We start from the raw sequence: 13,507 nt of genomic DNA, 5'->3' as shown, positions 1-13,507 counted from the left end.
CCTATCCCCAGCTGTGCATCTGTTTTTAAAGAGGTACCTGGCATCATCTGGGGATAGAATGGGGCAGCTGGGTTTGAGACCTGACCTGTCCTGCAGCCTGATTCCGTGAATTGGGCATGGCAGCTTTGTCCTGGACCTCAGGGTTGTAGTGCCAAATCCCAATACAGCAAAGTGGTTAGGTCATTTACTTAGGAGAGTCACCTGGGTTCTGATCCCTAGCTCAAAGAACTGGTTTTAAATGCTTCGTTTAAAAGTATTAGCTAAAACAGGAGGGGATTAAAAAAAACAAAATTAAATAGTAATTTTGGCCAGATGATTGTGTCATAGTAGCAGCACAGGCTGAGAGAAACTCCATTTTTATAATGTCATGACTACATCCTTTTCAGCCTAACTATAAGCCAATACCTTATTTCTAAACTATAAAGAACTATTACAGAACCACAATGTGGATTTATGTGGGGACAAGGAGGCAAGCATGAGTCAAACATTAGGTCTCTTGGAATACACAACATTAATATCTACTACACTTTCCTGAAGCCACGATTACGTTAATTGTGGATGTATAACTCTCTTCAGAATCTGAAGTTGGATTAGGCAACCAGAATTGTAGAACCTTTCCAATGCACCTAACTTTAGGTGCATGGCTCCAAAATAGAATACAGAACTCAATGGGAAGAGGCGATTAGGCACCCTACAGGGTGATGGGGAGAGTTGTGTCCCTCTTTTTGAATTGAGCTCCAAATGAAAAAGAAAATATCCAGGTACAAAGGGTTATACTTTCTATTTTTTAGCTTTTAAAAGCAGAAGAATTTATCCAGGTAGCTATTTTTTTAACTTAGAAATGATACTAACAGCTCCAGTCATTAGCTTTTATCTGTTGGTTGCAAGTAGTCCTTATGTCTCACTCTACACCACCCTCTAACCCTCTAAACATCCATTTGCAGAAACCCATCCATGCAAATGATTGCACCTGCGCAACCCAGCTGGTAACTCTTTTTAGTGGCATATGAGTTGGATAAGCAAATCAAACAAAATGAGTTACACATGGATGTGCAGCTGCACACCATCCAAAAATTCAAATCTTTTCAGTTTTTGATACTGGTCTTGAATAGAAACAGTTTGAGTTAGCCAAGTCCCAACAGCAGAATAAAATTTTCGATATATGAATGGCAGAGAATCTCCAGTGCTGGGAGGGTGAACAGTGATACTTATTCTTGTTAGCTTATCTAATCACCCACAGAATGAATGTTATATCATACTTTGTTTCCTAAGCCACACTCAGCTATTCTAAGAGAGGCCAGGATGATTTTTATTTTCATCAGTGTATTTTTAAATTCTACATGTAAAGCTGCCCTAAGTATATGTTATTAAATAACTGATCAACCATGCTAAATTTACATAGCTCCTTCATAACAGTAAATAGATTTTCTTCCTAAAGGTTTTAAGACAATTATATCCCATAGTAACCTAAACTATGAAGTTATGCTTTCATCACATAATTATGATTGTAATAAGCAGAGTATAAAGGATACTAAGTTTTTCTGCTTTATTTTTATGTGCTGATAAATCAGATGTCATATGTTATATATGCAGTTAACATTACTGCACTTTTATACAGACCATTTGATAGAACAAAGAAAAAGAAAACAATGTAAGTTTACATTTTAAAACTCTTTAATTCAGCTACCTTATTTTTATAACAACAATCATGCTTTGGGCTGTGTGCAGATGAAATGAGGCATGTGTGCACACTTTAAAGCACACTAAATGCTTTTACACCGCTTTAATGGTGTCAGTGTTTGCGTACCTCAGTGGCCTTTGTGCATTAATTGGAGCTGCTGTAGAAAATTCAGCGGCATAATGTGCCTTAAATGACTTGTGGTGCCCTACAGCTGCAGAGCAAAGCACCAGGCTCCGTGCAGCTCCATGGTTCTGCAGGAAGCCCTGCAGGCAGCCTGGCAGCAGCCCAGGAAAGCAGGCTCTGCCCAAGAAAAGCAGCAATCTTCCCTTCCCCTCCCCCACTGGAGCCTGTCTGTCTGCTGGAGCTACACAGGGGACGAGTGCTTCCCTCCACAGTTGCAGTACCCCTGGGACAACCCAAGCTGGGTGCTTGCGGGCGGGTGCCACCTGTAGGGGGACACCGCTGCCAAAGAAGGAAACACCAGCCCCACTGCAGCCCATGGACTGGCAGCTTGCCCTCCCCTTCCTGCCAGACAGGCAGGTAAGTCAGCAGGGTGTGTGCACAACATGGGAGTTTAGTCAGCCCTAAACTGAAGCGGTATTTTTTTAAAACCCACCACTTCAATTTAGGGCCCCCGTTTCATCTATACACATCCTTAGTTTTCATTCATATACCAAAACGTTCTTAACCAGGAGAGGCAAGAACCAGTATCTCTTACCTAGAAGCAAGGGTGACTAAAGTACAGATATAAACAGCAAAAATGACAAGAGAAGTCAAGTCTCCTGACTCCCATCCCCATACGCCATTTCCTAGATCAGTATTTTTAGTTCGTGAACATAGTAGGAACATACTTATTTCTTAATTAATTAGGTGTGTGCTACATAAATATAGATGAATAAACAGTGAAAGTAAGACTATAGGACAACTATCCTTATGTTTGCCCGGAATCAAAATCAATATGTTTTGGAAACGCAATCAGCAACAGTCTTTAATTACGCAACAGAATCACTCCTGAGCTCAGTGTTCTTAGACAAAGCCCACTGGTTTCTCAAGCTCCTATTACCTGCTGTCTTGTGTTTAAAAAAAATGAAGAACTTAGTGACAGGGGTAAAAAGTATTAATACCCATTTAGTCTCCATATTGTACAAGTAACTTAGAGGAAATTTTTTAGACACAAATGTCTTTGTGACTTTAGTCATTAAATTTCTATTATTAGAATTAGTGATTTCAGCTATCAAAAACTAGAACCATATGGTAATTAGGTAACTGTCTTGTCATGTTTGTACATTATGAAATACACCTGACAAGTGTACTAGACTGATAGTCTAGTTATAGGAGAAAATCTGAGTTAAAACATCAAGCTGTGTAAACCCCACAGAGATCCACAGATCGTGGTAAACAGAACTTGGAAGATTTATTCACAAAAGGAAGCAAACCATTCAAATAATGTTTGCTCAGAAGTTATAGTAGTTGAATAAACTTTGACAACCATGAGATTCCCATCACTGTAGTCATTTCTACTCTAGGCCTCGTCACTATAAAAAACAATTACTGTGGAATCCTTTAGTGTTGAAGGATAGGCAATACCTCTTTATAGCTAAGATCTAGTGGTCACATCTCCTTTCCTATAGCCTAAGAGACAGATGGCCCTATATTAAAGGGGCTACAAGAATGGCCAATGTCAATAGTCCTGGAGAAGTTAAGGCACAATATCCCCACCTCCCCAAGTCAGGCAATGGGAAAGAAATTCTAGGGCATCAATATATTTTAAACTCATTGGTAGAGAATACTGTATATTGTCTGACTCAAAATAAGCACTATGTTTTCTAATGCCCAACTTGTTTATTTTATTTAGAATTCTTGCTACTTATTTACCAAAAATTATTCAGATTTCACAGATCAAAATATAGGTATTTTGCTGCGTTTCTTTGTTACCTGTGTAGACCTTATGTGAGGAAATATCAAAGTAATCCCCATGTGGTAGCAAGAAGCTACAAACTTCCTAATAGTGGCAACAATAGGAAAGGCTTATTGATGCTGGTGATGGTTAAAGTGAAGGAAAGGTAAATATGTTCAAGCAAGCTTCAAGTAAATCTAAGCAAACTGCACAAAAACTCCTAATACTGTAGGCAATTTGACACAATTTAAACTAAAACCAGTAGCTCATCCAGAAATCATCTCCTTCGCTAAATCCCATTAATTATATTCCCCAAGTCTTTCTCATGCTCCACCAAAGACCAATTAAAGACAGCAATCCTGAGAATGCACTGAAAGTTAACATAGTTCACTTTGTACCAAGGGAGGAAGCAGAGAATGAATTTCCTAAATAACAAAATCTTTAAGATTTAATGTTATCTGGACCTAGGGATTAGCATAACAGCCACTCCAGACAAAGATGTTACAGTAAGAGTGTTTTCCTCTCCTGTTGCACATACAGGTGATCAGATCTTCACTAAGAAGAAGAGCTTCAAGATAGAGTGAGACTCCAAGACTGATTCACAGTCCCTGAAAGAAACAGAATAAGGGAAATGGCCATTCTTTACCAACCAGAAGCTAGTAAGATCCATAGGGCACATCCAGATGAGCATGCACGTGCCTCTTGCCCCATCTCAAATCGCTTTGAGACAGGGCAAGAAGCATATGCGGGAATGAAAAAAATGTTCCCCGCACTGCAAACTTGCAGTGCGGGGAGAAAATTAGACCCCTGAATATCCAGGGGTCTAAAAAAAATGGAGTTAAAAAAAAGCAGGTCAGGGCAACTGGAAGCTGGATCCTCCACAGAGACACTCTGGCTGCCAGAGAGTCTCTGTGGTTGGCTCCTAGCCCTGGTGCTGAAGCACAGGCAGCATGCTGCAGCACCATGGCTCCAGTGCTGGTAAGTAAGGAATTGGGAGGAAAGAAGGAGAGGGGAAGGGAATATGAGAGGGATCTCCGCTGGCCCTGCCTACTCCCCCAGCCCTGCCTTGCCTGATCCCACTCCCTGACAGCCCCTCAAGCCCCCGATCCCTTTCCTGCCTGGCCCCAGCCCCCAATCTGTTTCCTGCCTCGCCCCATCCCCCACCTGCCCCCCCAAGGTCCCCGATCCCTTCCCTTCCCTGCCCAACCCCACCTCCCGCCTGCCCCCTGCCCCTGGGGGACATGCTCTGCCAGGAGGCCCCAGAGCACCCAGAGCCCTTGCTTCTAGAATAAGTAGAGGCCTTTATTTCAGGGGGGGTTCCGTTTTTTTTTTTAAGTGATGGTGCCTGGGGTTGTGGGGGCAGCCATTGGGTGGGGTCTGGGACAACATGGAGGGGCTGGGTGGGGCAGCAATGGAGGGGCTGGGTGGGGCATGTGGGCCTAGCAGGGGTGTGGTAGCCCCTGTGGGGGCCATCTGGCCCCAGTTGGGGAGCCGTAGCCCCTCCTGGGGTCCTGTAGCCCCTGTTAAGGGGGCAGCAAAATATATATTCATGAATGTATGTATTTAGAGTTCACTTTGTTATTATGATGGAGATACTGGTAGGCTTCGACATTGCTTTAACACTGTAGATATAATCAATAATACGTTGTCCAACTGATCGCTGTCTCCGTTTCACTTTCTCTTTCTCTCTTTAAAGTGGTCTTTTGTTTTACTTGTGGAGGAACATGGATTTTGGGGTATTTTAGAGAGTGACTTTGGGAATTTTTTTAATCAGGGATTTTTCAGTTTTCCAATAGGAAACAACAGAATTCCTGCTAAGGAGGCCAGTGGCAGAACCCTGCCTGCTCAGAGCTGGCACCTTGGACCCATCTGGCTGTGGCTGATCTCCTGGCCAAATGGGGCCAGGAGGACATGCTTTGACAGTTCAAAGCAGGCCACCACACCCAGAACATCTTCCAGGCAATAGCTTCCCAGATGGGCGGGCAGGGGGCACACATAGCAGTCATGCCACACACAGGCCAGCTCTGCAGCCATAGCCCACTAGCAGCTGGCCCACAAGGGCAGATGCCTCTACTGGCTGTGCAGTCCTCAATCGGGTCTGGCAGGTGCACAGAAGATTGCAGCCCCCACTGCCAGACTGCTGCAGTGGGTAAAGGGTGCAGGGAACTCTCAGGGCTGCTTCAGCAGTCCAGCTGGCACAAGGGGTAGTATCCCCACATACTAATTGGCTGGGCCCAGAAGCTCCTGAGAGCAAGTAGCCCTGAGCTACTTGCCAGGGCAGATTTTTATATGGCTGGGGCCCTGGTCTCTAGCTCCACCTGGCTGGAGATCCAGGAGGAGCCAGGCAGGGTTATTTTGCCCCAAGTGGCACAATTTGCTCCAAAACAAAGTACATGTCCAAGCACGTACAGTGAGGCAAAAAGCCCCGGCTCAAATTTGCACTGCTTCTATTTGAGCTGCTACAACCACACATGCTTGCATATGTGGACGCGCCCAGAATGTAATAAGAAGCCACTATTTGATCCACAGAGAGACTTGTTTATTTTTACTGTGAGAGGTAACACCAACTTAGAAAGGTGAAGATACCTAAGCAGGCTTCACAGACTTGCCCTTGTATAAGCATCTTCCTGCAAGTTTATAGTCTAGACTTAACCTTAAAAGAAGAATTAGTTTAAGACAGTGAAAGCTAAACCAGAAATACTGAAAGAAGCATAGGGATGAAAGGGACATTGAAGTTCATTTAGTTCAACCCCCTGCACAAATGGCAAAAAATCACTATTCTGATCCCATTCCAGACACGTACTTATTCTGCCTGTTCTTGAAAACATCCACTGAAGTTGATTCCACAACGTCTCATGAAAGCAGTTCCCACTACTTTTTCCACTGTCCTAGTTTTCTGACAGCTAGGAAGCTTCTTCCCAAGATTTAATACAGATCTACTTTGCTGAAATTTAAACTGATTGCCACATGCCCTGCCTTCTATGGCAACAGAGAGAACTTTCTTCATGGTATCCTTCCAAGCATTTGAAACTTGCTATCAACTCCTCTCAATCTCCTTTTCTCCAAACCACCTTTTCTCTAGTGGCTTCCTTTCCAACCCTTTTACCATCTTTATCATTTATCCCTGGGCCCTGGTCACTTTCTTTATAGCCTTCTTGTAATACTGTGCTCAGACCTGGACAGTGTCACAGTGTTGACTCATCTGAGTTTGTGATCCACCATAATTTCCAAAACCTGCAGACAGAAATGTTATAGCAACATCGTTAGCTTTACAAGACTAGAGAAACTTGCACTGGTAATTAAAAAAATAATCATCTGGGGAGTTCTGGAATCTTTTCAGAGAGAATAGACTCAACTTTCCTCAGGCACAAAGATAGAAGCTGTCATTCAAGTGATTTCTAGAGGAGCTTATGACAAAAAAATGGGAATAAAGTAAAGAGATGTTCAGGGCTCCAGGAGAACACTAAAGAATAATCTCTCTTAGCCTCCTAAAATATAATAATAGCTTGATTTCCTCCTACAAGGTTAGCTATGCAGACCTTGGAAGAACATTAAAGAAACTACAGGGAAATAAATTGTGACCTGGTGTGTCCAACCAGTGATCAATGATACCTGAATGTACTAGACAAGAACAGTTTCATAAAGTGATGAACACAGAAAAGTTATTGTAAACTTTATAGGTCAGTGTGAGGGAGTGAGGCCTAGGAGTGGCCGTGAACTCCCTAGCGCCCTTCTACCATCACTTCAGGTGGTCCAAGCACCCTCAGAATCTCGCCCGCCATGCCTTTGCTGTTTAATAGGTTAAATAGGAGGCTGCTTTTGTTCCCCTAGTGAACGGTAAGTGTGTTCTTGCCCCTACTCCAAACGGGGCGCCTCCGTGCACCCCTCCCTTAAGGGGTATGCGTGCCTCCAAACCTCGCCTTTAGCACACCCCAAGCCTCGCAGCTGTTCCGTGGGACATTGTACAGTCCCCTGCCACTCAGGTGCTCTCCCTCTGGCACCCTGGGCTCGTCGCCGCCGCCCCGTTACCGGCGCCCCTTGGGCCTGGCTCGTCGCTGCCGCGCCTGCCACCCCCTCTGGGGCCTATACCGCGCCTCTCGCGCTTCGCCCCCTCTGGGGCCTCGCCCCCTCTGGGGCCTATACCGCGCCTCTCGCGCTTCGCCCCCTCTGGGGCCTCGCCCCCTCTGGGGGCTCAGGTGGCCGTAGCCCCTTGACCCTTTCTTGGGTCTTTGCCAAGAATCCCAGGTTGGGCTCAGGCAGCCGGAGCCTTACCTGGCCTCCCCGACCCTACTGGGTCTTTATCAATCAGAGCCTGCCCCGCTCTGGGGCCTGTGCCGCGCCTCGCGCGCCCGCCGCCCCGCTCTGGGGCCTGTGCCGCGCCTCGCGCGCCCGCCGCCCCGCTCTGGGGCCTGTGCCGCGCCTCGCGCGCCCGCCGCCCCGCTCTGGGGCCTGTGCCGCGCCTCGCGCGCCCGCCGCCCCGCTCTGGGGCCTGTGCCGCGCCTCGCGCGCCCGCCGCCCCGCTCTGGGGCCTGTGCCGCGCCTCGCGCGCCCGCCGCCCCGCTCTGGGGCCTGTGCCGCGCCTCGCGCGCCCGCCGCCCCGCTCTGGGGCCTGTGCCGCGCCTCGCGCGCCCGGAGCTACAACCCCCGCTCAGCAAGCACCCTCCTGGCACTCCTTATACTGTGCCCACTGTGGCACTGTGCTCCTAATGGGCACCGGGAACCCCCAAGCTGCTGGGGAGCTCCCGTGAGGCCTCCTCACTCCCCTACAGCCTCACCCGGTCCCCCAGAGTAAACTGTAACCAAACTTAAGCCACCTGGCCACAACATAAACAACAGAGCCTCCTGCTCATAACACATAAACACCAAGCCCCCACCAGGGCTCTCAATCCTACCTCCCTTCAGGGTGTTCTTGTTCCCAGCATCATCACAGCCAGTCAGCATGGTGAGGCTGCAACCACCCACCCAGGCTGCTCAGCTCCTGCTCCTACAACTGCCAGAAGGGAACTGCTCATAAGGCTCCGGCCTGGGCTGTTTATAAAGGCCCGGCCCTGCCCCCTTCTGGCCACCTGACCTGCCTGGTTGCCCTGACAACCGGCACCTGAGCTGCCCAGTTGATTGGCAGCTCAGTTCCTTTTGCTTCCAAGGCACAGGACACCTTGGTGCTCCTGTGACACACCCCCACCCCAAGTTACACTACCTGGCACAGGACACCTCCATGCTCCTGTGACAGTCAGGAGGTACATTCAATTTAATAAAGATTTGAAATAGCACAATGACCTTCCATTTAAAAATGAGCTTAAACCTATTGTTAATACTCACTACAAATCGTAAAATAATGACAATTCTTTTCAATAGGTATCATATGTAATCAATAATAGACTCTTCAGAACCTGACACACTTTACAGACAACCAGAAAATTATTACATTTTTTGACAAAGCTCATGTCTGTCAAGCCATAAGCAGACACGGTAGAAGTTTAGTAGATCAACATGAAAAGAAAATGTTCCTCCAAGATTTCTCATAAAGCAAGCCAAGTTTTAAATGATTTTGCAGACATCAAATGCACTCCCCTCCTATACTCCCAATCATCCCTCAGTCTGAAGTAGAAACAGTTTTGCACATCTGACACCATCTGCAGTTCTATACTTGTGATTATTTCATTATATTAACTATTCAGAGTGCCTCAAAGGCAATTGACCTCGTAATCTTCATGCTATGCAACCATTTTTCTGTGCACCTGTTGTAAAAACTGGAATGTACATGCTTGTAGTGAACACAAAATATGGCACCTTGTTTATTTTATCATGTATTACAACTACAGAGCCCACATAGCAAAACTGCCTTGAAAGCAAAATGTGGTATTAGAAAAGATTATGACAGCAACTCCTTTTCAAGATGAAAAATTGCTCTCACCTTGCATCAAAAAGCCCTAAGAAAAACAATGCTATTAGCAATGTATTTTGGTCAAAGGTGCACATTTTAAGTTATGGAACAAAGTAATTTATAATGCATTTGCATGGTGATGGGGCACTAGAGTAACATGGACTGTTGATGTTTTAGTTAGAAGATAAGACTACAAAAAGTTTTGAAAAATAAACTTGATAAAAAAGAATAGAATCAGTTCTCTAAAGCAGTGGTCTCCAAACTTTTTTGATCGCGCACCCCTATCAGTAAAAAATTTTTGAGCACGCACCCCCTATCAGTAAAAAATTTTTGAGCACACCCCCCCAATATATGTGTATATATATGTATATTTATATATATATAAATTGAATTAGAAGTTTTAATATTTTCTTCCTGCACCCCAATGGATCATCTTGTGCACCCCCTGGGGTACGTGCACCCCACTTTGGAGATCACTGCTCTAAAGTATCTTTTGTTATTATTAACATACATTCATATCTTTTTGATAGCTATACCTGGGGATATCATTTGGCCCAGAACACCCCTTTTAAGTATCACATTGCAATTTTGCTTTTGACCTTGATAAAGAGTGAATGGACACAGCCACATAAAATGAAAATCTACCCTTTCAGGAACCTTTGCTAGCAACAAATAAAGTTACCTAAGCCCAGATTTTTCTGATCTTTGATTAAGTCAATTTAACTTTTTCTTTCCAGTCTTCATGTTTAAAGTTTTATACTTCTATGCTCCAACTGACACCAAGTATGGACAAGGCAGTTACCTTAAGAAAAGCATTCTTACTGTATTTATGCTCTAAGCAGATATAGAAAATATTGGGAAGCCTAAAATAAAGTTATTTCCATGAGATGCCCATCCAATTCTGAATACCCAAGAAATCTGATACCTGAATAAGCTTTCAGACCTCTGGGTGTGTACCTGCTAAATGGGGTCTTCAGACATGGTAAGATTTTCCCATCACTAGTAAATGAAATGAACATCAAGTATGGAGGGAACCTTGATGGATACTTCAAAAGTATAAGAAAATTTTATACAGTTGAAGGTTTTAGCTGGATTCAGAGGATTTCAGGCTGCAGGAGGAGCCAAAAGGTGGCTGGTTCCTTTTCATGACAACAACTGTTCACCAATTCTTAATGTTGCAAAGTTGAGACTACCAAGGGGAAGAAGTGACAGGAAAATGATATAGGATAAAGATTTTTTTTCTGCTTTCTGCCCTATTCCACATTACCAGCAACATTATTTTTCTTTTTTAAAGATATTTTCACATAGAGAAGAGGTCAGCAACCTATGGCTTACAGGCCAGATCTGGCCCACCAACCAATCATCCAGGCCATGAAGCTGGGACACTGGTGGCAATTTGGTGGTGGAGGGAAGCAGTGACATTCGGCAGTGGCCAAGTGGCAAGCATGTCAAGGGCAATTCAGTTGAAAGGAAAATGGTGGTTTCCTGGTCATAAGTAGTGGCCCAAAGGTGTTATTTTAACCATTTCTGTGTTATTTTAATCCACTACTAAAAGAATGTCAACACCTGACACAGATGATAAATTAGGTTCTTCTTAGTACCAGATAGCAAACTGTTTCTTCATACTACCAGACAGCAAATTGGCACATGTCTAAGTAAGACACTAAATAGTTATACATCAGGCAAAGGAGATGAAATCTGCCTCCAGAGCAGGAAACAAGACACATTTCTTAGCAGAAAATAAAACAATATAAATATCAAAGAAATTATATCAGCATGTATTAACTACCAGGAAAATGCCCTGCCACTTTTTGATCTTTGCAAACACAAGAATATAATGAAAATAATATAAGCATAGCCAGATGCTATGATGGTAAGGCACTAAAATAATAGCTAATGAGAGCAGATACCTTGGAATAAGTGGTCAGCATTCTTATGCATGGTCCAGAACCAGGACCAGGTCATACTAGGACCAAATTAAAAGGGCCAGGGGCTAACAGAAAACCCTTACCAAGAGGAACAGATCACAAAGGAAGAATGACCTGCCATAGGCAAGTTACTGTTGGATAATTATGGTTTGGATAGGGATGATCCTGCCTCAGGCAGGGGTTGGACTAGATGACCTCTGGAGGTCCCTTCCAGTCCTACAAAAAGAAAAAAAAGAGAAAAGAAATCCCTGTATGTATTAGTGGAGTTGTGTCCTAATTAAATCATATTCTTCACAGTCTGTATTTCTTCCAACAGTCTCTGGGAAAACGATGATGAGGAAAAAGCAGAAGGAAAACTGAGGGGACATGGGGTACTTGCAGGTACATTTTGTTATATTTATTTTTATTGTAATATTTATATCTCTGTTATTACATGTAAGCAATGTATAAACAGATTTCTCTAAACAATGTTAACAGCTATTCTTTAAGAAAGAAGGAAGCAACAAAGATAAAATCCTGAGACTTATAATATGGAATTATTATCTTACCTTTTCTCCTTTTTCTCCTTTCTGACCTGGCAAACCAGCTACACCGGGCAATCCTGCTTCTCCCTATTTAAAAATGAATGTTCAAGTTACCAAAATTTTTGATTTTCCTCTTTCTACTGCAGACACTTAATGATACAAATCTGTCAAGATAAATATATACCACCAGAGTGAACATGATATAACACTTATTTTCTACTAAAAATAATATATATGAAATAACTGACTCTCACATAAGCAAATACAAGTTAAATATAACGGTGTAGGAATAGATTTCATTATTTTTCATTGATTCTGAAAATGATGCAACCACAGTCCACTTTTTCTTTCCCTCCAACATTTAATCATGTAGGTCCATAGAACACTAACTTTTAAATTTATTAGGTTTAAATTTATCTTAGCTTGGAAGTATAAGCGTGGGCCCCCCAACATTCATAGTTTAAAGTAATCAACTATTTTCATATCTCAAAGAAAATATTTTTTTCTACATCTATATCAGTTAAGACTGTGAAGAGTTGAGTAACAGTAGAAACATTTGGAAAGCATACAAGATAAAGAGTACATGGACACAGAAGTTGATCTTCTTACTTTGCTTGGAAAGCAGAAGCATCTGTCTCTAGGTTCTTGTTGTGTTATTGGAAGCATGTGTATTTTGCTGGCATGAACAGTCAGTGGTGATGAAGCGGTAGTAATTAGCCTGTCCTCCATTGGACACTAAAATAAAAATAAGATTTATATGGATTTGAGTCCTCTTCTAGTACCTGACAAGAAAAAAAATCATACATTCTACTACTCTAATCTTTTACAACTCTTCCTCTCTGCTATTTTTCATAGAGCACATTACTGAGAAACCACTCTGAGATTCAGAGAATCATAGGGTTGGGAAGGCTCTAAAGAGTCATCTAAGGCCATCCCTCTGTACAAATGCAGAATATGTTATTTGTAAACCATCCCAGACAGATGACTACCCATTCTCTTGTTGAAAACTTCCAATGAAAGAGATTCTAGAGCTTCCTTTGGCAGCTTGTTTCATTGACCTGTGGGTCTCAGAATGAGGAAGCTTTTCTTGAGATTTTCTGCAACGTTTAAACCCACTGCCTCATGTCTTGCACCCCGTAGAAAGGAAGGCCAATTGTTTATTTTTTTTCTTCTCTGTGAGGGGCAGCCTCTCAAATATAAACCAGGTCTTTTCTTAATCTCCTTTTCTCTAGACTAAACATACCCAGTTCATACCTCAACCTTTCCTCATATGACTTGTACATCAACCTCTTTAGCATCAGTGGCCCTCCTATATGATTACTTCAGTTTCTCTACATCTTCTTAAAATGTGGTACCCAGGACTTGCCAGAACACCCCAGCTGAGGCCAAGCAGTGCCAAGCAGAGTCACACTATCACCTCCTGTGTCTTATACCTAATATTTCTGTTGATGTAGCCCAAAATTATATTTGCTTTTTCCTGCCCCCCCCCAGCAGCAGTATCCCACTGCTCACTCAAACTGAGTTTGTGATCCACCATAAGACTCAGTTTCTTCTTGGCAGTGCTACTGGCTGTCTGCTATCTCCTATTCTATA

At 43.5% G+C, this 13,507-nt stretch overlaps 1 protein-coding gene across 2 annotated transcripts in view; it reads right to left on the bottom strand.

The window, feature by feature from the left end:
* Positions 1 to 13,507, bottom strand: part of COL19A1 (collagen type XIX alpha 1 chain) — a 424,680-nt gene that overhangs the window by 359,541 nt on the left and 51,632 nt on the right. For both annotated transcript variants that reach the window (XM_090034633.1, XM_090034628.1), the window contains exons 8-9: positions 12,524 to 12,649; positions 11,939 to 12,001 (exon numbers count right to left, since the gene is read on the bottom strand). In XM_090034633.1, the coding sequence (XP_089890759.1) occupies positions 11,939 to 12,001; positions 12,524 to 12,649 (189 nt within the window). The remainder of the gene's footprint in view (positions 1 to 11,938; positions 12,002 to 12,523; positions 12,650 to 13,507) is intronic.

Source organism: Crocodylus siamensis, chromosome 1 (genome assembly GCF_052110815.1).
Source record: "Crocodylus siamensis isolate JL-2025a chromosome 1, ASM5211081v1, whole genome shotgun sequence".
Lineage (NCBI taxonomy): Eukaryota > Metazoa > Chordata > Crocodylia > Crocodylidae > Crocodylus > Crocodylus siamensis.
Note: the sequence above shows the minus strand (reverse complement) of the source record. Positions and strands in the feature narration are given on the sequence as shown.